Source organism: Geotrypetes seraphini, chromosome 3 (genome assembly GCF_902459505.1).
Source record: "Geotrypetes seraphini chromosome 3, aGeoSer1.1, whole genome shotgun sequence".
In the NCBI taxonomy this organism is placed as follows: Eukaryota; Metazoa; Chordata; class Amphibia; order Gymnophiona; family Dermophiidae; genus Geotrypetes; species Geotrypetes seraphini.
Genome location: NC_047086.1, coordinates 144,471,346 through 144,497,884, shown reverse-complemented (window position 1 = coordinate 144,497,884; position 26,539 = coordinate 144,471,346). Strand labels below are relative to the sequence as shown.

At 42.9% G+C, this 26,539-nt stretch overlaps 1 protein-coding gene across 4 annotated transcripts in view; it reads right to left on the bottom strand.

The window, feature by feature from the left end:
* Positions 1–26,539, bottom strand: part of LOC117357694 (balbiani ring protein 3-like) — a 67,115-nt gene that overhangs the window by 24,656 nt on the left and 15,920 nt on the right. For all 4 annotated transcript variants that reach the window (XM_033938649.1, XM_033938645.1, XM_033938646.1 and 1 more), the window contains exons 3-6: positions 25,823–25,969; positions 25,187–25,309; positions 14,681–14,860; positions 7,258–7,398 (exon numbers count right to left, since the gene is read on the bottom strand). In XM_033938649.1, coding sequence (XP_033794540.1) covers positions 7,258–7,398; positions 14,681–14,860; positions 25,187–25,309; positions 25,823–25,969 — 591 coding nt within the window. The remainder of the gene's footprint in view (positions 1–7,257; positions 7,399–14,680; positions 14,861–25,186; positions 25,310–25,822; positions 25,970–26,539) is intronic.

The window sequence follows — 26,539 nt, the reverse complement described above, 5'->3', positions numbered from 1 at the left end:
GTTTTCATAATAATAATTTATATTTGAAATAAAAATATTTATATCAGATGAAATATGCTCAGAGTCTTGAAGGCAAAAACAAAGGGCGAACTCCAAGATTATCGCCTCATCATCCAGTTATTGCATATGCTTCAACGATATGAAAAAACATTTTCTTCGCTGCATCACGCAGTCAATTTTTTCTACTCTTCATATGCACAAATAACAAGACACTTATCTTGTCAAGGGTTCCGACGTGGCCCGTTTTGATCCTGAGTCAGGGAACCGAGATAATAACTTGAATGAACTATAATGGTGGGTCAGTCTCTGCTTGGATTTGAGAACAATTCAAAGGCAAAGATTTTCTTCATAACTCGCATTGAAATAGAGTCAGAAAAAACTAAGAGAAATAACAACATTGGCTATCCTAAAACTTCAAGAGTTCATGAGTAGACTCCGGTCTTGAATTGGAATTCTAAAAGATACTGAAAGATTCATATTGAATGGTGCAGAGAAGATCATGAAAAGGTGGAAAGCATAAACTGGGTCATTATACCATAAAGACTTAAATGGATTAACGTTCATTTCAACCTACACCTTATGATCAGGAACCATTGGTGGTGAAAGAAGAAATCAAGGCAGCACTGAAAGCTTTATTAAAGAGCAAAGCATTAGGCATTAATGGCGTTCCCATTAAAATATTCCAGCAATCAGAGACAGCTGTTGTAATACTTACAAAGCTCTGATAGAAAATGTGTAAAACAAAATAGCATAGCTGACAGGAAAAGATCTGTGTTTATGCCAATACCGAAGAAAAGATATCCAACAGACTGTGGAAATTATCACACAATTACTGTGATCCCAAAGAGAGGGAAAAATCAGAGTACGAATGGGCACAGCCACTGACCCTTAAGCCTTGCTGGTTTAGAAGGACTGAGGTTGAGATAGACACTAAAGAATGAAACAGGATGGTTTCCCATGAACTACTTTTGAATATTGGCCCCTAGGTATGGTTGCCAAACGTCCGTATTTCCCCGGATGGCTTTTCATAACCTAGCACTGGTTTTGAAAAGCCTTCCTCAAAATTGTCGTCGGGCAGGAAGGCAACGCAATGATGTCACTCACACACACGTACACATGACATAATCATGTCGCATGCGTGCATGCCCTCCTGCCCAACCAGAGCAGGCAGCAGGGGTCGTGGTTGGGGCATGGCTAGGGCAGGACTGGGGCATGATAGGGCGGGGATGGGTAGAACTGGGCGGGCCTGGGGGGGCAGGTCTAAGGGGTCCAGATTTTCCGAACGATATTCAGCTGGCAGCAGTGAGTGTTTTGCTCACTGCCGACAGTTATTCTCAGAAATTCAAAGCCGAGCCTTGTCCAGACTTCGGCTTTGAATATCCGGTTATTTTTGAGCTGGCTTACACATAGCCACTTAAGTCAATATTCAGCATCTAACTGGCCATGGGGTAGCACATAAAGACAGGACAGACAAAAATAACCGGACCCATGCTCTTCAACATATTCATAAACGATCTGGAAATTGGTACGACGAGTGAGGTGATTAAATTTGCGGACGATACGAAGTTATTCAGAGTAGTGAAGACGCAGGAGGATTGCGAACATCTGCAACGTGACATAAACATGCTCGAGAAATGGGACACAACATGGCAGATGAGGTTCAACGCGGACAAGTGTAAGGTGATGCATGTCGGTAACAAAAATCTTATGCATGAATGCACGATGTCCAGGGCGGTACTTGCAGAGACCCCCCCAGAAAAGAGATTTGGGTGATTTGGTCGACAAGACGATGAAGCCGTCTGCGCATTGCGCGGCAGTGGCGAAAAGGGCAAACAGAATGCTGGGAATGATTAAGAAGGAGATCATGAACAAATCGGAGAGGGTTGTTATGCAGCTGTACCGGACCATGGTGCGCCCTCACCTGCATCACTGCATCTAGCACTGGTCGCCGTACATGAAGGACACAGTACTACTCGAAAAGGTCCAGAGAAGAGCGACTAAGATGGTTAAGGGGCTGGAGGAGTTGCTTTACAGTGAGAAATTAGAGAAACTGGGCCTCTTCTCCCTTGAAAAGAGGAGACTGAGAGGGGACATGATCGAAACATTCAAGATACTGAAGGGAATAGACTTAGTAGATAAAGACAGGTTGTTTATCCTCTCCAAGGTAGGGAGAATGAGAGGGCACTTCCTAAAGCTGAAAGGAGATAGATTCCGTACAAACATAAGGAAGTTCTTCTTCACCCAGAGAGTGGTGGAAAACTGAAACGCTCTGCTGGAGGCTGTTATAGGGGAAACACCCTCCAGAGATTTAAGACAAAGTTGGACGGGTTCCTGTTGAACCAAAAAGTAAGCAGGTAGGGCTGGTCTCAGGATCTTGACCTGGGGGCCACCGCGTGAGCGGACTGCTGGGCACAATGGACCACTGATCTGACCCAGCAGCGTCAAATTCTTATGTTCTTAGACTTTTATGTGGTCCTATTTATGCACAAAACCTGACCACTTAAGTACTGAATATCAGCACTTAAGTGGTCAAGTGCTGACTTCACCCCCAGAATGCCCTCAACATAGCCGGCTTTTAGTTAGGCAATAACTGCGAATTCCAGTGGCACTTAACTAGTTAAGTGCCGCTAAATAATATTAGCAGCTAGCTCCAACAGAGTGATTTAAATGGCTGGCTAAATTGCTTTGAATATCAGCTGGTGTTTCTAAAATAAGCATCTACAGGAAATTGATTTAAGGTATGGGAAAATAGGAGCTTAACACTGATTTTCAAAACTTGACGCCAACTTCAGATTCTTAATAAAACAAACTAATTGCAGGTTTAAGAATACAATGATTTACGGGAAACATCCAAAGGGGTTCAAAGCTCAAATCACAAATATAGGTTGTTCACGCATGCTCACTGAGGGGCATTACGTTCTAAACCCAGGTGATGAATACTTTTAAAAGGGAGAAAAAAGCCTCATACTAATGTAACAGCGTCTAACAAAGCAGAAATCCAAGCTGTTTTCAATATTATCACTGGCAAAAAAAATCCTCCCTCAACAGCAAACACAGGTTTAAAAATGCAAACTGCCAGTCAGGTGCACAATTAAGACTTATCTCAGAACAGGACTCTTCTTATCCACAGCAACTCCATCACCGTCTCCTCACTCCCAACAAGAGACCTTGTTTCGCCAATAATTTTGGCTTCTTCAGGGGAGAAAATTATAATTCTTTCGTGCACCTCACCGCCTCCGCTAGCCGTCTTTGGTAGTGGAACATATTGCTCGCAGGGCCAATATGTTGGAGGGAGACTGTTCAAGTCCTCTGAGAAGGAACATCATTTTGCACAGATACACAATTTGTGTTTCTACCTTCGTGATATTTTATTCTCATATGTCCATGTCAACTATGTTATATTGGACAAACATCTTGCCCATTTAAGACTCGTCTTTTTGAACATCGCCATAATATTATAACCACAAGGGTATGGATATATTGGAACAACATTGTTAAAAGAAGGGTTTTGGACCCCAATCCCAACGGAGAGGAGATGTTATAAAAATGTTCCACCAAATTGAACAGTGGATTTTTTTTTCATTGAGAATTGTATGGCCACAAGGACTGAATCAAAGGATTGAATGGCATGCTTTTTATTAATGAGCCAGAGGAACATTAAGGTTCACAAGAGAAGGAGGATATCACATCAGAGATGACATCATTAAAATGGAAATATTTAAGACTGCAAACAATGTGTCCTGCTACCCAAGACTGCTGGCAGAGGTGGTGATGTGTACGAAGTAATTATAATTTTCTCTCCTGAAGCAGTCAAAATTATTGGCGAAACAAGGTCTCTTGTTGGGAGTGAGGAAACGGTGATGGAGTTGCTGTGGATAAGAAGAGTCCTGTTCTGAGATAAGTCTTAATTGTGCACCTGACTGGCAGTTTGCATTTTTAAACCTGTGTTTGCTGTTGAGGGAGGTTTTTTTGCCAATGATAATAATGAAAACAGCTTGGATTTCTACTTTGTTAGACGCTGTTACATAACTATGAGGCTTTTTTTCTCCCTTTTAAAAGTATTCATCACCTGGGTTTAGAATGCAATGCCGGTCAGTGACCACAAGTGAACAACCTATATATGTAAGTTGAGGTTTAAAGATATTAAATGTATCTGAAGGTTTACTTATGCACCTAAGTTTGACTATAAATAGATGTTTATTTGAGGACATAAACTTAGGTTCTATAATTTAGGAGCTGAGCATTTTTAGGCCTAGCTCTATTGTATATTATCCTGAAGTTAGCACTATTAATCCTGAAGCATGTCTGTGAACATAATAACATAAGAAATGCCATACTGGTACAGACGGAAGGTCCATCAAGCCCAGCATCCTTTTTCCCACAGTGGCCAATCCAGGTCCCGAGTACCTAGTTAGATCCCAAGTAGTACAACAGATTTCATGCTGCTTATCTTAGGAATATGCTGTAGATTCCCCCAAGCCAGTGGCTTACCAAGAGCGGGTGGGAGGCAGTCAACCATGGGTGCATACCCCAAGGGGGTGTACAGCTAGCAGACCGGATCTGGAACTTCCTGTCCTACTCTGCCACGGGAACTTTCTGCACCTCCCCATGGCTGCCGGTCCACCCCCTCCAATGTCACTTACTTGTTCCGGAGCAGAGTCGGCAGCCACCCTCATGGCGGGACCCTGCTGCATGGCATTGGGATGGAGGGAGAGAGAAAGGAGCAGGATACTTGTATGAAAGGGTGGAGGGGTAGAGAAGGGAGCAGGATACTAGTATGGAAGGGTGGTGGAGGGAGAGAAAGGGGACAGATGCTGATGGAATTGGTGTGCAGGGAAAGGGGTGAGAGACATAAGGGGGAAGGATACTGGATGGAATTGGGTTGGAGGGAAAGAAAGGGGGCAGATGCTGAGGGAAGGGGAAAACAAGGGGCAGATGCTGATGGAAGAGGGGTGGAAGGAAAGAGAGAAAGGGCAGACATTGGATATTAATGGGGCAGGTAGAGGAGGAGCCTATGGTGAATGGAAGTGCAGATGGGAGAGAGAAGGAAGCAGATGCTGGATGAAAGTGGTAAAGAGAGAGAGAAAGAAGGGATCAGATGCAGGAAGGAAGTGGGGAGGAGAGAAAGAGGGAAGCAGACACTGAATGAAAGTGGAAAGAGGGGGCAGACACTGGATGGAAGTGGACAGAGAGAGAAGATGCTGGATGGAAGGGGTAGAGAAAGAAGGCACATGATGGAAGGAGGAGATAAATAAAAAGAAGGCACATGATGGGGGGAAGAGGATTGAGTTAGTGAAATATTGGTGGGGGTGAGGGAAAGAGGTGGCAAGCTGTAGGTAGACAGTGAAAAGGGAAATTGATGACATGGTAGTAAGAACCTAATCTAGCAGATGCAGAAAATAAATTGAGAAGGAAGATGAGGGAATAAAAGGAGAGGGAAGAGAGAGGAGAGAGTGAAATGCCAGACTATGGGGTGTGGGAGAGGGAAGGGAAGGAGAGGAGAGAAATGCCAGATAATTGGAGGAGGGAAAGGAAGAAGATGGATGCCAGACCAATGGGGTGAAGGGAGAGATGGAAGGGGGAAGCATACAGTGTCTGGAAGAGGAATAGAAGGATAGAAGATGTCATATAGAAGGGGCAGAGAGAGGGCAGACAGTTGATGGAAGGAAGAGTGACAAGAACATGAGGAAATCAGAAGCCAGAGAAGACAAAGGTAGAAAAAAAATTTCTATTTATTTTTTTGCTTTAGGATAAAGTAGTATTTTAGCTGTGTTGATAAATATTTATAAATAGAAAATAGAACTAATGTGATCCTTTTATTGGACTAATTGTAATACATTTTTGTCTAATTCAGAAACTATAACCCCCTTTCCTCAGATCAGGACAGGATACTGTATCAGCAGTATACTTTACTGTCTTGAGAAAAGAGGTTCTGGCCTCTGAAAGCTAATTGAAAAATGTATTGGTCCAATAAAATGGTATTATCTTATTTTCCATTTTTATTTTATCCCCCCCTCCCCTTGGCCCCCTTTTATGAAATTGCATTAGGCTTTTTTATCACCAGCCATGACAATATTAGCTCCAACGCTCATAGGAATTCTTTGAGCATCAGAGCTTTTGCCGCCACAGCCTGCAACAAAAAAAAATCTAATGCACAGTCATAAAAGGGGGGGGGTATTTGTTAATTTGTAAAGTGATGATCTCTTAGAGAGAGGAAGAGATAATGGTTACTGCGGATAGGCAGATTAGATGGGCCATTTGGCCTTTATCTAGCATCATATTTCTATTTTTCTGTTTTTTTCAAATTTGCATCTTTATATTTTGCACAATTTTAGGGGACATGCGTCACTGTTTCTGTGGTGTTGCATTGTATGCAGAGTCCAGCTTCTTGGTGGTTCAGTTTAACCTTTGTCTATGTATTTCTGTTTTATCCCCACTTTTACAAAACCGTAGAGCACTTTTTAGCGCTTGTCATGGTGGTAACAGCTCCAACGTTCAGAATTCTATGAGCATCTGAGCTGTTATAGTCGTGGCTAAAAACTGCACTACATTTTTGTAAAAGGGGGAGAGGTTGGTTTGTGATTACATATTCCATACTATGCGAAGATGTGTTCTGTGCGTACGAAAGCCATGGTTCTCTGTTGGCATTGACGGTGCAGGATTGATCTGTACTAGTCTGGCTTGTTTAGTTTTATAATGGGTGTATTGGTCTACTGCTCACTACAGTATGTAAGATGCTGCCTTTTCCTAGGTACACTCTTGTTGTGTGAAGTGTGGGATTATTACTAAAAATCATGTTTTTCATACAGATGGGGTGTCAAAAAGTGTTGGCTCTGGGTGTCACACATGCTAGGTACACCACTGCCTCAAGCCATCTCAATAATGACCTCTTTTAGGAAATTATCCAAACCTTTTTTTAAACCCTGTTATGCTTTTCACCACATTGTCCAGCAACAAATTCCAGAGTTTAATTATACGTTGTGTGAAGAAATATTTTCTCCGGTCTGTTTTAAATCTCCTACTTAGTCGCTTCATCACGTACCCCCTAGTTCTAGTATTTATCAATAAGACAGGGTTCACAGTTGTTATATATTACTTGGCTACAACTGGCATTTGTTTTCTTTGGCAGATGGAAGACTGAGTCAGTTCTCATAGGGTCAAGGCTCAGGAACTTCAGGATTACAAAAATCAGAACAGAAAACAATTTAGGCAAGAGAGCTATCTTTGTAGTTCTTATGTGACAGATTGTTTTCCTACCTGAGGCAGGTTCCACGCACACATTCCCACATATGATGCAGCACTTTTGGTTCTGGGAACAATCATTGTCACTGAAGCACTTCGAACATGGTAGAGGAAGCTTGCATTTAGCCATTATTGCTGGACACATACCAGGTTTTACTGTAATTAAAATAAAGTTTAATAAGAATATCAGTCATTATAGAGCCTTACAATAAGAAATTATTATTCAGACCAATATTCATATTAGAGAATGATACAGGGACAAAGTTTTCCCTGTGGGAACTCATTTCCTCATCCCATCCCCGTGAGTTCATGTCCTGCCCCTGCCCCATTCCTGCAAGCTCCATCCTCATCTGCACAAGCCTCAAATGCTTTAAAATCAAAAGTGTTCGAGGCTTGTGCAGTTAAGGCAAAGCTTATAAGAATGGGGCAGAAACAGGAACAACGACAAAACTTGGGGGGATGGAATGGGAAAATGGAGTTTCTGCAGGGACGTGAAAAAATTTGTCCCCGGGTCATTCTCTAATTCAGTGTTCTTCAACCTTTTGACACTTATGGACCGGCGGAAATAAAAGAATTATTTTGTGGACCGGCAATGGTCCATGGACTGGCACTTGAAGAATACTGGGCTAAGTTGTGGGCCAGACCCCACCCATCTCCGCCCCAGACCCCACCCCCATAATAGTTTTTTCCATTCATTTTTCATATATACACTCACAATATAATCTTATTAACAACACATAATGGTTAACCAAAAAATTAAACTACACAAAACACACTTTATATATTTTTCTTAACATTAACTCCTACGAGAACACAGATAACCTCTATGCAAATATGAGACCAAAAACTAAAAGTACTAATATATACAAATGAAACCCTAAGATTCAAGACTCTGCATGCAGTACAACCCCATTGAAATAGAAACAAATGCATTTCTTCTTGAACAGTGCAAAATATAGACAGCAGATGTAAATCAATCACTAAATTAAAAAATAAAATCATTCCACCTACCGTTATTGTCTCCCTCCCTCCATACTGTGCCTTAACTTCTGGCCTAGTCCCGCCTGGCCATTTTATGCTGCCCCCGGTGTTATCTGTGGGTCAGCTCCCTCTTCCTCACTGACGCAATGCACAAGCTCCTCGCCTCATGAAGCACCCAGAAGCACATTGCGATGTCAGAGAGAAGGCTTCCGGTTCAGGTGCAGGATGCGCGTAGGAGCCGCTGTCCAAGGCTTTGTGCACTGCAGCACTGAGGAAGAAGGAGCCAGCCAACAGATAATGCTGCATCAATTGCACCGCAGACTGGCGGCTGAAGAACACTGATGCACCTGCTGGCCCTGTGGACCGGTGGTTGAAGAACACTGCTCTAATTCATATGCCACAGACAGCCTGTGTTTTAAACCATCTATGTATATTCAGTGCCTCTAGCTGCAGAAGCAGTGGCAATGAATATACATATTTGCAGTGATTGGCGTTACACAACAGAGGGTACAAGGAACACAGATGGAAAGTCATACAAAAAATTGTGGCTGGCCCAAAGTGGAATAAAGGCGATAATAATAAATTCCTTATGAGGTATAATATAAATGATTGTTGCAGTTGGCTGGGTCTCAACATATCTGGGTAGGTAGAACTGACATTCCAGCCATCATACTTGTGGCTTTCATCAGGGTGTGCTATGAGATCTGCAGTTTGTCTTTAAATATAGTGGGTCCTCCAGCCTGATTGGTTGGGGCTTGAAGTGATTGAGGCAGGAAACTTTGTTGGTTCTGAATTTGAATTTTGGCAGGAAAGTTCGTCACAAATTTGAATTGTAGAAGAAAAGAACGTTGTACACAATTTTAAATTCTGGCGGAAAAGTCCATTGGCACAATTTTAAAAAAAAATTCTGGCAGGAGAGGGCTGGAAACTTTGAGAAGGAGGGAGAATGCATTTGTCCTTGGCCCCAGTTCTTTTTGCATTAATTTTCTTTTGGATAAGTGGTTGCAATGCTTTGTTTATGGAGATCCCTTTTTCTCCATTGAAATTAATGGGGTGTCTTGCTATATCTATTGCCTCTTTGATTCTTCTCAGCCACTAGTGGTCTTTCTACAAGACCTTTGTATTCTCAAATCTAATGGTGTAACCAGTTTCCTTGGCATGGAGGACTACAGCTGATTTTTCTGTGTTGCATATCTTGTGGTGCCTCTTTTGGTCTTTCAGCCTTTCCTCTACAGTGCGACCAGTTTCACCAGTGTAATACTGGCCACAGCTACATGGGATTTCTTACTCTCAGGTGTTTAAAGCAAATGTAACCGGTCTTTCACATGTGTGAGTGCGGATGAAAGTTTCTGTGGTGCACTGTAGGCTGTTTTGATGGCAGCCAGTGTTATTAACGAATGAGGTGAAGGAAGACATTAGAGCTAAAAGAGAATCCTTCAGAAAGTGGAAAAAGGATCTGACTGAAAATAATTGTAAACCGCACAAGGAATGGCAAGTCAAATACAGGCACTAATAAGGAAGGCAAAGAGAGTCCTTGAAAAGAACATTGTGCTGGAAGCAAAAAACACACAGTAACATTTTTTTAGGTATATTCAAAGCAAAAAGATAGGATAAAAGGGGCTCTCTGGGAAGACAAGGCCATAGTGGAGAGATTAAATTAATTCTTTGCATTGGTCTTCACCAAGGAAGATGTGGGGGGAGATACTGGTGCCAGAAATGTATTCAATTCTGATGAATCAGAGAGAAAAAAATCTCTATACCACTGGAAGATGTAATGGGTCAATTTGACAAACTGAACAGTAGCAAATTGCCTGCAACAGATGGTATACATCTCAGAGTGCTGATAAAATTGAACTTAAAAAGCTATTGTTAGTAATTTGTAATTTTTCTTTAAAATCCAACATAGTATCAGAAGACTGGAGGGTGGCCAACATGACGCCAATTTTTGAAAAGGGTTCCAGAGGTGATTCAGGAAATCAGAGGTGAGTCTGACATCAGTGCTAGGCAAAATGGTAGAGACTATTATAAAAAACAAAATGTCAGAACATATACATAAGCATGGATTAATGAGAGAAAGCCAACAGGGATTTAGTCAAGGGAAATTTTGCTTCACTGCCTTTCTTTGAAGGGGTTAATGAACATGTGGATAAAGATGAGCTGGTTGATATTGTATATTTGGATTTTCAAAAGGCATTTGACAGAGTACCTCATGAAAGACTTCTGAGGAAATTAGAAAGTCATGGGATAGGAGGTAATGTCCTATTGTGGATTAAAAACTGGTTAAAAGATAGAAAACAGATATTTTTAAATGATCATTATTCTCAATGGAGAAGGGTAAATAGTGGGATTCCCCAGAGGTCTGTATTGAGATCACTGCTTTTTAACATATTTGAGAATTGGTTCAAGGTTGTGTGCTAGATGTAATTTACTTAGGGGTCCTTTTACAAAGTAGCAGTAGAGGTTTAACGCGCAGAATACCGCATGTTAAACCACCTGCCGTGCTAGTACCTAATGCCTCCATTGATGAAGCGTTAGGTTTTTGGCTTGCCGCAGAAGTTAGCGCGTGATTAAATGTCTGACACGCTAACCCCCTTAGCGCACCTTTGTAAAAGGACCCCTTAGATTTCAGCTCTTGAATAAACTTGACAGGCAGAATTTAGGACCCAAAGTGGTGAACTTGATTAGAAACTGGTTGATGGACAGAATCCAGAGGGTGGTGATTAATGGAATTCACTCTGAGAAATGAAAGGTAAGTAGTGGAGTGCCACAAGGATTGGTATTGGGGCCAACTCTGTTCAATATATATATTTGTGAGAAACATTGCTGAAGGGTTAGAGGGTAAGGTTTGCCTTTTTGTGGATCACACCAAGATTTGTAACAGAATGGACACCTGGAGGGAGTGGAAAACATGAAAAAGAGAAGTGTAGAGTGATGAACTTGGGGAGTAGAAATCTGAGGGAACCTTATATGGTGAGAGGCTAATATACACGGCTGGGGAGAGAGACCTTGGGATGATAGTAGGCAACAGAACAGTGTGACAAGGCAATGGTTGTAGCCAGAAGGATGCTGGGCTGTATTGAAAGAGGCATAACCAGGAGAAGAAAGGAGGTATTGATGTCCCTGGAGTACTGTGTTCAGTTTTGGAGGCCATATCTGGCTAAAGATGTAGAAAGAGACTTGAAGCGGTCCAGAGAAAATCAATGAAAATGGTGTGGGGCATGCACCAAAAGACATACAAGAAGAGCTTGGAAGATCTGAATATGTATGCGCTAGAGGAGAGGAGGGATGGAGAAATATGATACAGACATTTAAATACTTGAAAGGTATTAATATAGAAACAAATCTTTTCCAGAGAAAGAAAAATGGTAAAACTAAATGACATTAATTGAGGTTGTGGAGTGGCAGATTTAGGAGTAATGTTAGGAAATTCTTCTTCATGGAGAGGCTGGTAAATGCCTGGTGGAGATCAAAACTATGATGAAATTCAAAAAAGTGCAAGATGAACACAGAGGATCTCTAATGAGAAAATGAATGGTATAAATTAACAAACTAAGGCCAGCACTGGGGTAATCCTGCACGGTCTGTGTCCCATATATGGTGATTTGGTTTCGGATGAGCTGGAGAAAGCTTTGATAGAATCTGCAGTGATAAGATGATTACAATAGGCTGGAATGGACTTCAATGGCAACTCCAGCAGTGGGAACCGAAAGACAGTTCGGACTTCTATGGCCAATTGCCCAGAAATATTAAAGAAAGACAACTTAACCATGAATGTATAATAAGTGTGACTATTGGGCAGACTGGAAGGACCATTCAGGTCTTTATCTTCTGTATTTTACTATGTTATCAATGATCTAGAATGGGAATAACTAGTGAGATAACCATATTTGCTGATGATGCAAAGTTGTTTAAAGTTTTTAAATCGCAATCTGAGGATTGTGAAAAATTGCAAGAGGACCTTGTGAGACTGGGTGACAAAATGGCAGATGATATTTAATCTGAGCAAGTTCAAAGTGATGCACGTGGTAAAGGGGAACCCGAACTAAAGCTATGTGATGCAGGGTTTCAAATTAGGAGTCACTACCCAGGAAAAGGATCTAGGTGTCATCGTTGAGGATATGTTGAAACCCTCAGCTCAGTGTGCGGTGGCAGCTAAGAAAACAAACAGAATGTTAGGAATTATCAGGAAAGGAACTGAAAACAAAGATAAAAATGTTATAATAATAATAATAACTTTATTCTTATATACCGCCAACAATCTTGCGACTTCTATAAGAATAAAGTTATTCTTATGAAATAGGGGGATCACTATCAAGTTTTTGTTCTGTCGCAGAATTATCCTCTGATGGTTGTTGGCAATTGTTGGTTTCCTGGGTCGGGTTGTCCAGAAGTTTTAGGGATTGAGAAGTAACTGTTTTAGGGCTTGAGAAGTAGCTTTCTGCTGTGACTGTTAGCAAGGAAAGTGTCCTGGAGGGTATCCTATTCTTTCTGAAGGCTTCCCTGGTCACAAACTCTTAGTGCTCTGTTTCACGAATATATTCAGAACCCCTCTTTTTGTGAGTGAGTGGTGATGCAAATAAGTTCGTGTGGGTGGGTTTTCTGTATACTGTGTGCCCCAGGCTTTCATTTGTCCACTTTCTGATCATTATGTCCAGAAAGGGAAGGCATCCTTTGGTCTCCTCCATGGTGAATTTTATATTGGAATGGCTGCTATTTAGATTGCTTAGAAATTCACAGAGGTTTTCACATCCATGGGGCCAGATATCAGCGGTCTCAGACTCACGGCCCAGGGGCTGCAAGCAGCCCTCCAGGTGCTATTTTGCGGCCCGCAGTCTGGACGCGATGATCAACTGCTCCCTTGCTGCAGTCGATTGTTCCGGTCAAAGCTGCGGCCGGTGGCGGCCCCTCGCGCCATCCACACCAGCATTTCTCTTCCCCTTTCCCTTCCTTGTGGAGCAGTAGCATGTCTGGCCGTCTCCCTTCCTGTAGCCGATCATTCCATTCAAAGCCGCAGGTGGCGGCTCCTCGCGCTATCCACACCTGCAACGGAAGCCTCTCTGACGTCACGACTGCATCAGGCTGCGTCAGGCTGCGTTGGTGGAAATTCGCTAGAAGGGGATAAGAACCAACTCTCCCTTAACTAATGCTCAGGTTAAAAAATGCTTTTGTACCCTCTGGAAACTTTGCACCATCAAACACTATTTCAACTTCCTCTCCTTTCGACTGCTGGTCCAATCACTAATCTTAAGCACCTTAGATTACTGCAACATTATATACCTGGGATCCTTTAAGAAAGCCATAAAACGCTTGAGAATCGTACAGAATGCTGCCATTCGCCTCATCTACAGTCTCAAGAAATCGGATCACGTAAGCCCGTATTATAGAAAACTGCACTGGCTGCCAATGGAGGCAAGGATCATTTTCAAGTTTGCTTGCCTCTGCTTCAAAACCTTAACAAGCTCATCCCCAATCTACCTGTTGCACCATTTTGAATTTTCAGGCCCCACCCACACACATATTGCCTTCACGGCCTTAAAGGGCTGTATCTGCAAGAGATTCATTGATAGATCTCTGTCATTCCAAGCAGGCAAATGGAATAAATGTCTAACCACCCTCATTTCAAATGCACCCTCCTACCAAACCTTCAGGAAATCAATTAAAACTTATCTCTTTGATAAATTTCTCTGACTCCCTCCCTGCCTTGTATCCCTGTTTTGTATTTCTGATATGCCTCCTGATATACCTGACTACTCTCGACTTGCTAAGCTAATCTGAATGTCTTGCATGTAACAATGCTGTCTGTGTACAGTCTCTTCCTCTGTAAACCGCTCTGAACTGATGTGGTACTGCAGTATACAAAAATAAAGTACTGTATTATTATTATTATTATTAACAAGCAATACACCATTCACTTTTAACTGAATCAAGCAGGATTTAACATACCAAAGTACTCTCTCTCCTCTCTCTCTGTAGGTTCACTAATCTTATCCCCTTCTAGCGAATTTCCCCTGACGCAGCCTGAGGGCGAAACGTGGCCACGTCAGGTTACTGATTAATAAATCGCAGTACTTCTGATTAGAGAATGACACGGTGACAAAATTCATCACCATTCCCGTCCCCACGGATAACCGCAGGAAACCATCTTCATGTCATTCTTTAAGGAGAGAGGGAAGAATCAGAGTATGACCGGGCACAACTACTGACCCTCAGGCTTTGCTTTGAAGAATGCTGGTGTAGAAGGACTGAGGTTGAAATAGACACTAGAAAATGACATGGGATTATTTCCCATGGTTATCAGCGGGGATGGGAACGGTGATAAATTTTGTCAAAGTGTCATTCTCTACTTCTGATGCCATTGGTCTGCTCTGTGGTTTTGCACATAAACAAAATGGCAATGCAAAAAGGAAGATTTTCCATTATATGAAAACTTATCCTAGACTCTCCGTACAAAGAGTACCTGCCAAGGCTTTCACACACTTTCTCCTACAGGCAAAAAAGCAGCACTTCTCATCTGATTCACACTCGCTGTCACTCGTGCAAAGTGGAGCAAGCGGAGCCTCGGGAGGACACTGATCGTCACTTCTTGGGCCACCTCTTGGGTTGCTTCTTGGGTCTTTTGGACAGAATCCAGGGTGCTCTAGAAAAATAATAATAAACTGAGTGAAGACAGCACCTGCTCAACAATCACAAGCTGCAGTAAGGACAGAACATCTGCAATCACTACACAAAATAAATAAAATACATTCCTCTAATGAACAAAAAGGACAAAAAGAAAAATGATTAATATGTGGTACTATGCTCCTACAGTTAAAAGGGATGGGCCTTGATATACTGCTTTTACTGTGTGGTTACAATCAAAGTGGTTTACATATTTTATACCTGGGGTAATGAAGTGTTAAGTGACTTGTCCAGAATTACACGGAGCAGCAGTGGGAATCAAACTCACAACCTCAGGGTGCTGAGGCAGCTGTTTTAACCACTAGGCCATTCCTCCACTTAATAAGATAGATTTATTCCTGAGATAAAGGCTTACACAGACATAGAAACCAGCAATAGAAGGACTACCTAGGACATTATAAACCACTGTGAAGACTCATAGGTGCCAATCACACCCCCCCCCCCCCCCGAGTTTGCTGTGCAGGGTTGGGTTAACAGAGTCAGTTTCTTAACAAGCCATACTGTTGCCATTATCTTTGCCTGGTAAAGCCTAGAGACCCCACCAGCCTTGCTGCTTTTGAACACTGTTGTGCATGAAACAAAAAAAAAAAAAAAAATTTCCTTCATGAGCCAGATCCAGCTGCAAACAGAAAAATGGAATAAAGTATGCAGAGCAAGACCCATGGAAATCTTTCCAACATGTGATAGTGTGTGCATGTGTGTGTGAATGAGTGAATGTGTATATAGAGTGCATGTTTTGTATGTATATATACTGTATGTGTTGTTTGGAGCTACTTGGAGTAGGGTTACCAGACATTCGAGAAAACCTAGACATATCCGCGTTTTAGAGGACTGCCTGGGTGCCCGAACAAACTTTCCAAAACCCGGTAGTTTGCAGTGGCGTACCTAGGGTATGTGGCACCCGGGGCCCATCATTTTTTGACACCCCCCCCCCATCTATATGAAAAATATGATTTTTAGTACCAATCTACATATCGCACCACAAGAGTGTACCTAGGAAAAGGCTGCATCTTAAACACTGCAGTGAGCACTAGAACACCAACACATACATTGTAAAACTAAACAAGCCAGATCCCGCACAGTCAATTGGTCCTGTAGTCAATGCCAACTGAAAACTATGTCTTTTTCATACACACAGAACAGAGATACACCCTCGCCCAAAATGGAATAATCACAAACTAAAAATAGAAATATGTAGACAAAAGTTAAACTGATCCGCCAAGAAACCAGACCCTGGATACAATGCAACACCACAAAAAACAGTAACACATGCAAAATATAAAGACAGTAGATGTAAATTTGAAAAAACTGATACATAACAATCACCACTTTATAAATTAACAAATAAAAATAAAACAAATAATGAGATATAAAAAAATACAATTTTATTGGACTAATCCCCGTAAGCTCGGTCCCCATCCCCGCAAACCACCTGATTCCATCCACACAAGCCTTGAATTGTTTATATTAAAGTATAAAAAGAAACAATATTCTGTAAAATTGTCAATTTATAAATCAGCGTCTTCTCCCCACTCTCTTCCCCATTTCCCTTCAGCATCCTCAGCCCACTCTCTCTCCACTTTCCTTCAGCGCACGCACATAAAAACAAGCAAGTAATTTTATATCATTTTCATTCTATTCATTCATAGAAATTAAAGTCTAGATAATGCCAGTCACATAACAAAACATGATTTTACAAAAATAATTCCCTGCAGTCAAGCCTGCAAGGATTATTAGATGTCTTTCAGCAGTTCCCCTCCCTCCCTCCCCCTTACCTTTGTGGCCAAGTCAAAATGATCTACCAACAATAAAATTTTAAAAACACAAAGCACGCTGTATGCAGAGAAAATGTTAATTATCATTTATATTCCGCGGGTTTTCAAAGAGGTCAAGGCAGATGACTTTATGCAATGTCACCTCAGTAACAACTATACAAAAATAGACAAATATTCCCCCTCCCTTTTTACTAAACTGCGATAGCGGTTTTTAGCGTAGGGAGCTGCGCTGAATGCCCCACGCTGCTCTCGACGCTCATAGGCTCCCTGCGCTAAAAAACTCTATTGCGGTTTAGTAAAAGGGGGCCATAGTGCAAAATATAGACAGCAGATATAAATTTTCAAAACGGACACATTTTGATCACTAAGTTGAAAATAAAATCATTTTTCCTACTTTTTTGTCTGGTGATTTCATGAGTCTCTGGTCCTTCTTCTGATCCTTCTTCTTTCTCTCTCCCCCTGGCTCCCCTCTTTATTTCTGCCTTTCTTTCTCTCTCCTCCTGGCCCCCCTCTTTCTTTCTGCCTTTCTTTCTCTCCCCCTTGACCCCCCTCTTTCTTTCTGCCTTTCTTTCTCTCCCCTTGGTCCCCCTCTTTCTTTCTGCCTTTCTTTCTCTCTCCCCCTGGCCCTCCTCTTTCTTTCTGCCTTTCTTTCTCTCCCCCTTGACCCCCTCTTTATTTCTGCCTTTCTTTCTCTCCCCTTGGTCCCCCTCTTTCTTTCTGCCTTTCTTTCTCTCTCCCCCTGACCCCTCTTTATTTCTGCCTTTCTTTCTCTCTCCCCCTGGCCCCCCCCTCTTTATTTTTTCCTTTCTTTCTCTCTCCCCCTAGCCTGCACAAAGCCACTTCCACGATTCTTTCCCTACCCTCACCCCCAAGTCAGTAGCCGATTTCTCCCTGCTCCTTCCCCGATGTCCTGAACTTCATCGGGCAGCAGCAGCATTCACAATTCACTGCTGTTGCCCGCTTCAAGCCTTCCTCTCTGTCGGGTCCTGTCTTCATGAAAACTGGAAGTAGGCAGGACCAGGCAGAGAACAAGGCCTGAAGCCGGCAACAGCAGCGAATTGTAAACCCTGCTGCCGCCCGAAGAAGGTAATGGAGCACAGAGGCAGTCCGCTTCTCCCCCCTCCCAGCCGAACCCCCGCTGACCCTCCTATCTCCCCCCCCCCGTGAACCTTTCCGACCTTCCCAGCGAGAGCAGCAAACCTCCTTCCGGCTTTCTCCTCCCTCTGCCGCGTTACTGATGACGTCATCAGTGATGCGGCAGAGGGAGGATAAAGCCGACGCTACTGGAGGGAGGTTTGCTGCTTTCGCTGGGAGAGTCGGAAAGGTTCACTTGGGGGGGGGGAGAGATAGGATGGTCAGCGGGGTTTCGGCTGGGAGGGGGGAGAAGCGGTCTGCCTTGGTGCTCCAAGGCCTGGCGCCATTACCTTTTTCGATAATGGCGCCGATGCTGCTTTCGCTGGGAGGGTAGGAGCGCGATTGGGACCGGGCCAGCTGTGCACCCCCTCCCTAAGGCGGCACCCGGGATGGACCTCCCCCTCGCCCCCCTTGGTACGCTACTGCCCTGGGGAAACAGCCTGCAACAAGATCGCGCGATGCCAGAGATCTTTGCCTGCTTCGGCTGTTTCCTCCGCCGCGGTCCCGCCCCTCCTCTGACATCAGAGGAGGGGCAGGACCGTGGCGGAGGAAACAGTCGAAGCAGGCAAAGATCTCTGGCATCGCGATCTTGCTGCAGGCTGTTTCCAGACGCGACACCCGGCGCAGGGGGGGTAACTGGACCGGACCGGGAGCACCCCCTCAGGGCTTGGTACCCGGGGCGGACCGCCCCCCCCCGCCCCCCCTCCCTTGGTACGCCACTGGTAGTTTGTCCAGGTTTTGGAAAGCCCCGACCTCCCTGCTGCGTCTGGAGGGCCTCTGAGCATGCACAGATGATGTCACATGCATCTATGCATGCTTGAAAACCCTCCAGACACGGCCCAGAGGTCAGAAAACAAAGACGTGGCTTTGCGGGGGTAGGACTAGAGATAGAATGGGGCAGGACTTGAAGCAGAACAGGACGTGGCTAGAGGCAGAATGGGGCAGGTTTCTCTGGACAAAAATCTGGTAACCCTACTGTGTGGGGGGGGTGGGGGGTGGAAAGTAGTTTTGATTTTATGTTACTACTTCTCACATTATGTGAATCCATGAGGAAGCCATAGATTGGTGAAACAAGGCCTTGGAGTACTTTAGAGCTCTCTCACCAGCTTTATATGCTTTGTGCTGCTGTGATTTGAGTGTCTTAACACTGATGAAGAGTGAACGAGGACAGCGTTTAAAACACAGCTGCAGTGTTTGTCTTCAGGCTTCAGAGCTAAGTTTTACTTTTCCTTAAACTTATATTTAAGTTTATGAGTGCACAGCAGTGGGATATTCTCCTAATTAGATCTTTACATTTTGGTGGGTGTGAGTTTTTTATGCCGACGACAATAAAAACGCCAGCTTAAAATCAGTTCTGATTGCTGTGTGAGAAAAGTTATCGAGGCTTTTTCTCCACCTTTTTGATTAATGTGGATCTTTTAGGAAAAGCTCACTGCTGGTGAGTAACATAAGTAACATTTTTGGGAAATTTTTGAGTAACATTTTTGGGAAATTTATTGTGATTTAAATATCTCTGTCAAATGTCCTCTCCCTCCTTTCCTCAAAAGTATACTGCCTAATATTTAAAATAACCCATGGAACTGCCCCCATTTACCTAAACAACCGCCTTTACCGCTACCGATCACCCAGACCAAGGAGAACTCAGAACCTATTCACCTTCCCCCCTCACAACGGTACCCGACGTAAGAAACTTTACGACAGCCTTCTATCGACACAGGCAGCGAAAATTGACTCCACCATCACCAATCTGATGATCAAAACAACAGACATCAAAGTGTTTCGAAAAGAAATCAAAACATTCCTATTCAAAAAACACATCCTTACTTACTAATCTCCCCCCAATCACACATGATCTCCCCCCCATTAATAACACTTTAATCAACTCCTCGAACCACACCTACCAAAATGATTCAGATCCCTACATAAGCATCTACCACCTGTATCCAATACCTCTACTCCTTCAATGTTAGATAAATTTCCTCTTTTACCCGAATATACTGTTATTCCCCTCTGTATCCTGTAATTACCTTCAATGTTAGGTAACTTTCTTCGGTTACACGAATATATTGTTATTTCCCACTGTATCCTGTAATTACCTGATTCTTGCTATGTAATTTTATCAGAAAAATTCCTGATATCTTTAAATTTGTAATATTCTACCATAACATGTAACTTACTTGAATCATTGTTTATGTAATTCTCTCGGTAATGTCCAGATCTCTTCTAATTGTAATCCACTTAGAACCGCAAGGCACAAGCGGAATAGAAATCACTAATGTAATGTAATGTAATGTAAATATTGGACTAGGTCAGTACTGGACAGACTTGCACAGTCTGTGTCTGTGTATGGCCGTTTGGTGGAGGATGGGCTGGGGAGGGCTTCAATGGCTGGGAGGGTGTAGATGGGCTGGAGTAAGTCTTAACAGAGATTTCAGCAGTTAGAACCCAAGCACAGTACCGGGTAAAGCTTTGGATTCTTGCCCAGAAATAGCTAAGAAGAAAAAAATTTAAATTGAATCAGTTTGGGCAGACTGGATGGACCATTCGGGTATTTATCTGCCGTCATCTACTATGTTACTATGTTACTATGTCCCCCATATGCCTTATGACGAAGACAACGCACCATTTTAGTAGCCTTCCTTTAGACCAACTCCATCCTTTTTATATCTTTTTGAAGGTGTGGTCTCCAGAATTGTACAGCAAAAAACAACAAAGGTGACCAGTGGCGTTCAGTCTCTTTTTATTGTGATTGGCTCGACACAATAGTGTTTCAGCCCACAAGGGGCCTGCCTCAGGAGTCTTGTAGTTAAGTCAAGATAGACAGAATCACAAGACTCCTGAGGCAGGCCCCTTGTGGGCCGAAACACGATCGTGTCAAGATAGTCATAATAAAAAGAGACTGAACACCTTTGTTGTTGTTCTTTTGCTATTCACAGTTGTGAAGGCAGATTCTCCTGTTCGTACTCCAGAATTGTACACAATATTCTTAATGAGGTCTCACCAGAGTCTTATACAGGGGTATCAATGCCTTCTTTTTCCTACTGGCCATACCTCTCCATAAGCACTCTAGCATCCTTTGAGCTTTCAATGGATATGTCAAATTGATAGTCCAGGGAGAGTGCGGCACTGTGGTTAAAGCTACAGCCTCAGCACCCCGAGATCATGGGTTCAAACCCACGCTGCTCCTTGTGACTCTGAGCAAGTCACTTAATCCCTCCATTGCCCCAGGTACATTAGATATATTGTGGGCCCACTGGGAAAGACAGGGGAAAATGCTTGCGTACCTGAATAAATTCATGTAAACCATTCTGAGCTCCCTTGGGAGAATGGTATAGAAAATTAAATAAATAAATTGTATTAATTAGCATTGTAGATTGGAAAATGTGTTTGCTGAAATTCTCTAAACTTCTAGTCTCCCTTCCTGGTGGTATTGAAGCATAAGAAAGGAAGCTACAGGCTTACTTAAGGTTTGATTCAATAACTAAAGACTAATGTTGGAGTTGTGGTTTGTCAAAACGGGATGTTTGTATTCTGTACATAATGTCAATTTTACAGGGGGCCACTTGAACAGGCAAGGGGATATTCCAGGTTTAAAACAAAGCATCCTTCATGACATTGTAAAGTGGAACCTTTATGCACTCGGTGGGTAGAACCTCATAGTCTAAGAGTTTAAAAAGCTCTGAATGTGCTTCATCCTCTGTCTCCATCTTGATCGGAAGAGCCTGCCCCATCTGACTGACAAAACCTGTGAAAGAAAGGCTCTCGGGTAGGGAAGTCTGATGCGGAGGAGGAGGAGGAGAAAGGATCAGAGGGAATACCGTATGATTCCTTAGCTGAGTAGTCTGGGACATCCTCACTGGACTATATGGAGAGGTCAGAATCTGATTCCTTGAAGTATTCCCTCCTAGATGCATCCAAAAGAGTGTGTTGGGAATGCATTAAGTATCAAGGTGAAACAGGTGAACTGCATTCCCTCAAGGACAAAACATGTATCGAGTATCTATGCAATATCGATACTCAGTGTTGAACTGGTGTCCTGGAGCATTGTCTGGAGTGACACGTTGACACATTCTCTAAACTAAACTAAACTAAACCTTAAGTTTATATACCACATCATCTCCACGGAAGTAGAGCTCGGCACGGTTTACAAGAACTTAAAAATGAGAAAGGGTAGGAAAAGGTTTACATAAGTTTATAAATCGAGTGGAAAAGTAAGGGAAAAAAGAAATTACATGTTAGAGAAGAGCCAGGTTTTTAGTTGCTTGCGGAACAAATGGAGGGAGCTCAGGTTCCGCAGCGGGATAGTAAGGTCATTCCAGAGACCTGTGATTTTGAATAGAAGTGATTTTCCCAGTTTACCTGCGTGGAGAATACCATGTTGAGAGGGGAAGGATAGTTTTAATTTATGGGCGGTCCTGGTGGAGTCAGGGCACGAGGAGTTGAAGGAAGGTGGGATTAGGGAAGGGAGGATGCCGTGAATAATCTTAAAAGCCAGGCAAGAGGAGAGACTTGGGGAGGAGCCTAACTAAGATGGCGACCTGAAGAACTCGGAGGAACGCCGTCGGGTCTGCAAATCAACTATGGTTAAACGGAAATCAAAGACTCGGGTTTTCCCTTCGGAGCCCGGGTCTGGAGGAAATTTACCTGGTCCGATGGATTTTATCGTCGAGCGACGCCAGGGTGGAGAGCCGGAGGAGAGAGCCTTGGCTGGAGGTGCGAGTTTGCCGGTGAACTCGGGAGCCTCCTTTGAGGCGGTCAGCTTCTCCCCGGAGGAGCGCAGCACACCAGTGCAGCCACGCCCATGTTCGTCGCTGAGCGCGACGGGAGAGGCAAGTGAGGCGGCAGACTCGGAGGACAGTGAAGTGGGGGAAGACCGGGATGTCCAGAACGTATTGACCGCCGGAGGAATACAACGGCCACAGCGTGAGTTTGCAAGTTTGCTGGGGGACCAGCAGAGTCAACCTCCAGAACAGCAAATTTCAGGTACTGTGAAAATTAAATCATTTGCAATAGTTCCCTTGAAAAAACCAGCTGTGATAGATCTAAATTCAATTTGGGAAGCTATTTCCGAATTGCAGACCTCACTGGGAACACAGATGCAAAACTTAACTTCTTATTGCTCTGGGATATTACTGGACACAAAAAAATTACACCAAAGAGTTGATAAAATGGAGGTAGATATCCTTCAACATAGACAAAATTTAGATACTTTGACTGTGCAAAATCAGCTATTAATGAAAGATAATGGGAATATCAATTTTAAACTTGAAATGCTGGAGAATGCGTCAAGAAATAAAAATTTGAGGTTAATTAATTTTCCTAAATTGCAATTGGTTTCACCACTTGACTTGTTCAAAAATTATCTTACTGAAGTTTTGAAAATACCACAAACATCTTATCCACCAGTGGTCAGAATGTATTATCTCCCAATTGGAAAGAAGAAAATAGCTGAAGAACAACAGGATCCTGCGGAAGGAACTTTGGACGTACTAGATTTGACTAATATTTTAGAAAGATCAGATTCTGAACAGATGACTGTGGCTACGCTTTTTGTTCAACTAGCATTGGAATCTGATAGGGTTTGGTTGTTGAAAATGTTTTTCAAATTTAAAGATATAGAATTTATGAAGAATAAAATTAGAATGTATCCAGATGTATCCAGAGTAACCCAGAAAAAGAGGAAGCAATTCCTAATTCTCCGACCCCAGGTGTTAAAATTGGGGGCAACGTTTGTACTTAGATTTCCATGTAAATGTATAATTAATTTCCAGGGAACTAGATATGTGTTTTTTGAATCTTCACAATTGTCAAGATTTATTTCAACCAAAGAGGTTTCTACTGCTGTTAACCCTAACAACTTGCAATAAGAAGCCTCTTAATTAGTAGGGACCTAGGTGTGATTCAGGTCTACTCTTTGTTTACCCAAGAATGTTTAGAGAATTATAATTATACCGATTTTTTCTTAAGTTCACTCCTCAATATAGTGGACTAAATAATAGTACAATTGAAATTTTATTTAATGATTTAATTATATTTTACTTTTATTTAATTTGAAATGTAACTGTTAAAATGTTGATTTTTGTTGATTATGAAAATGAAAATTAATAAACATTAAAATTATTAAAAAAAAAAAAAAAAAAAAAAAAAGCCAGGCAAGAGCATTTGAATTCTCGGATGTCAGGGGAGCCTATAAAGGCTATGACTGCATTAGCTTAGAGAGCTCCTGCTGGAGTATCGCTCTGATCTACTCCTGTAGCATCAGTGCTGAAACTGAAGGAAGCTGATGCATGTGAGCAGTTTTCTTTACTGGTTGTTGAGGCATGGGAGAGCTTGATGACAAGGCATGCCTGTGCAGAGATACCAACTGAAGACATGGTGACTTGTCATTTGCATGCCAATGCTTGACCTGAGTGAAGGAAGAGGATTCCTCAGAGGATTCAGTGACATGCCTAGAGGGGGAAGAATACCTATGCTTTTAGCTTTCTTGCAAGGCAGTTCCCCTGATGCATGTAGCATTGAAGAAGTGGACTCTCTGTGCTATGTTGATCCCACTGTGCAGGGCCGTATTAAATGATAGGCCCAGTAGGCACGTACCTAGGGCCAGACATTGGCAGGGGTGTCCGATGGATGGCGGTGGCGGTGGCGGTGAGGCCCCCCCCCCCCCAGCATTAACAGTAAGATCGGAAATAAAATCGGCAACATGGCCCCCCTCCCCCATGCATCAACAAGAAAATCAGCAACCGGTGCTCAGCCCAAAGCTTCCCTGGCTCTGATGCAGCTTCCTGTTTCCGCCTGGGCGGTTCGCGTCAGAGCAGAGAGAAGCTGGAGCGCCGGCGAGTAAAGGAAATCATTTGCGGTATGCTCCGACCACATCTTCCTGTACTAAAGTCGGGCTTCACCAATCAGGAGCTGCTTTGACACGCAGCTCCTGATTGGCGAAGCCCGACTTTAGTACAGGAAGAGGCGGTCGGAGAATACTGCAAATGACCGGGTCCGCATACCGCAAATTTGTGGGGGAACACTTTATATTATTCTATACTTTACACAGGTTCTGGTCTACATCTAGGTGTGAGCATTTACACGAGTCATAAAGCTGGTATAAGTGATCACAGCTTAAATGGAAGCATGTTTTCAGACACTGGAACTAGGATTCGGATTCTGTAAGGAAAAGTAGGTGCCAAATTTTCTTTATAAAATAAACTTGAAGTATGTGCCTGCTTACCTTCCAATCCTAAAAACCCTATTATAAAATTACCCTTGTTGCTTCTCCACCTACACTCATATCAGCTCTCTTCCCTGCCCCCCCCTCCAAGATACCAGGTTTAATATGTGTTCACACTGAGGGGATGGGCCACTACCACTTGATATAATAGTACCTGGCTCAGGATCCTGGCACGTATTCCCACAGCACTTCATGTTCAATGAGCAGTCTTCATCAGTTTGACAATCGTTGGAAGACGAAGAAGGTCCACACTTCACTGGACACCTTCCAGGTTTCACTAGAATAGAGAGACATAAAAATGTTAGTTTCTTCAGGTGCTGAATTTTTCTTTAAACTTTAACATATGAGACTATAGTGAAATGGCTGCTGGTGAATAGAATCTCCCCTCCCCCCACCCCACCCCAATCCTAATCCTGCAGAATTCCTATGACTTGGAAAATAATTCCCTCTGTGGTTTTCCCTTATAAAACCTTCACCTAGGGATTGACTTGTGTAGGAGAAAATACGAGGGCATCACTTGTAACTGTGCATCCTGGTTTTTAATAACTACCAGAACAGTGGGAGTGTGTAGTGCAGGGATTAGAGCTACAGCCTCAGCACCCTGTGGCTGTGGGTTCAAATCCCTTGTTGCTCCTTGTGACCCTGGGCAAGTCACTTAATCCCCTCATTGCCCCAGGTACACTAGATAAGAGTTTGAGCCCACTGGGACAGATAGGGAAATATGATAAAGTACCTGATTGTACACCACTTTGGATATAAGTAATAAAAAAAATAATAATAATAAACCTACCATCAGGAGCAACACATCGTCGTTTGCAGCCATTGCAACAGCATCTCAGTTTTCCTTCACACTGATCATCATTTGTACAAGAACCGGCTGTTGGACGACTGTACGGACATATTGACTCATCCCAGTCTGGACATATGCCTACTTTATCTGAAACATAGAAAGGCCCATAATCAAAATGCTATTATATATATTTACATTCTTGCAAGGGACAATAGTTTCGTATGTGAAGTTGACCCATTCTAACAGAAATTCAGTATTTTCAAATTTGCAAATAGCTTTTCAGCAGCTTGGCTGCCTGGAGTAACTTTAATCCATCTTTTTCTTGTATCATCTCTTTCCACCCCCACCCCCCTTATACAAAACCATAGAGCAATTTATAGCACCAGCACTGTTTCCTTTTGTTAATACATTTTTTGGGTTAAGCTAAGGTGGGTCGTCCTGTTTGGGGATGAGGAGTGTTTTTAGGAGTTTTCTGAAGTGCATGTAAGAGGTTAATGTAGTTGGCTCCATTCGGGATCTTTGGAGGCTGCTTGGTAGGATCGGAGTCTGTTGATAAATCTCTTATGGGTGCATCCTTTAACTGAGGGGAAGGCGAAGAATGAACTGATTGGTGATGTAGTTGGGCAGTAGACTGTACAGAGCTTTGTAGAAGAGACATCTGAATTTGAAAAGTATTTGGCTCTCAATTCTCAGCCAATGACGTTTTTGATAGAAAGG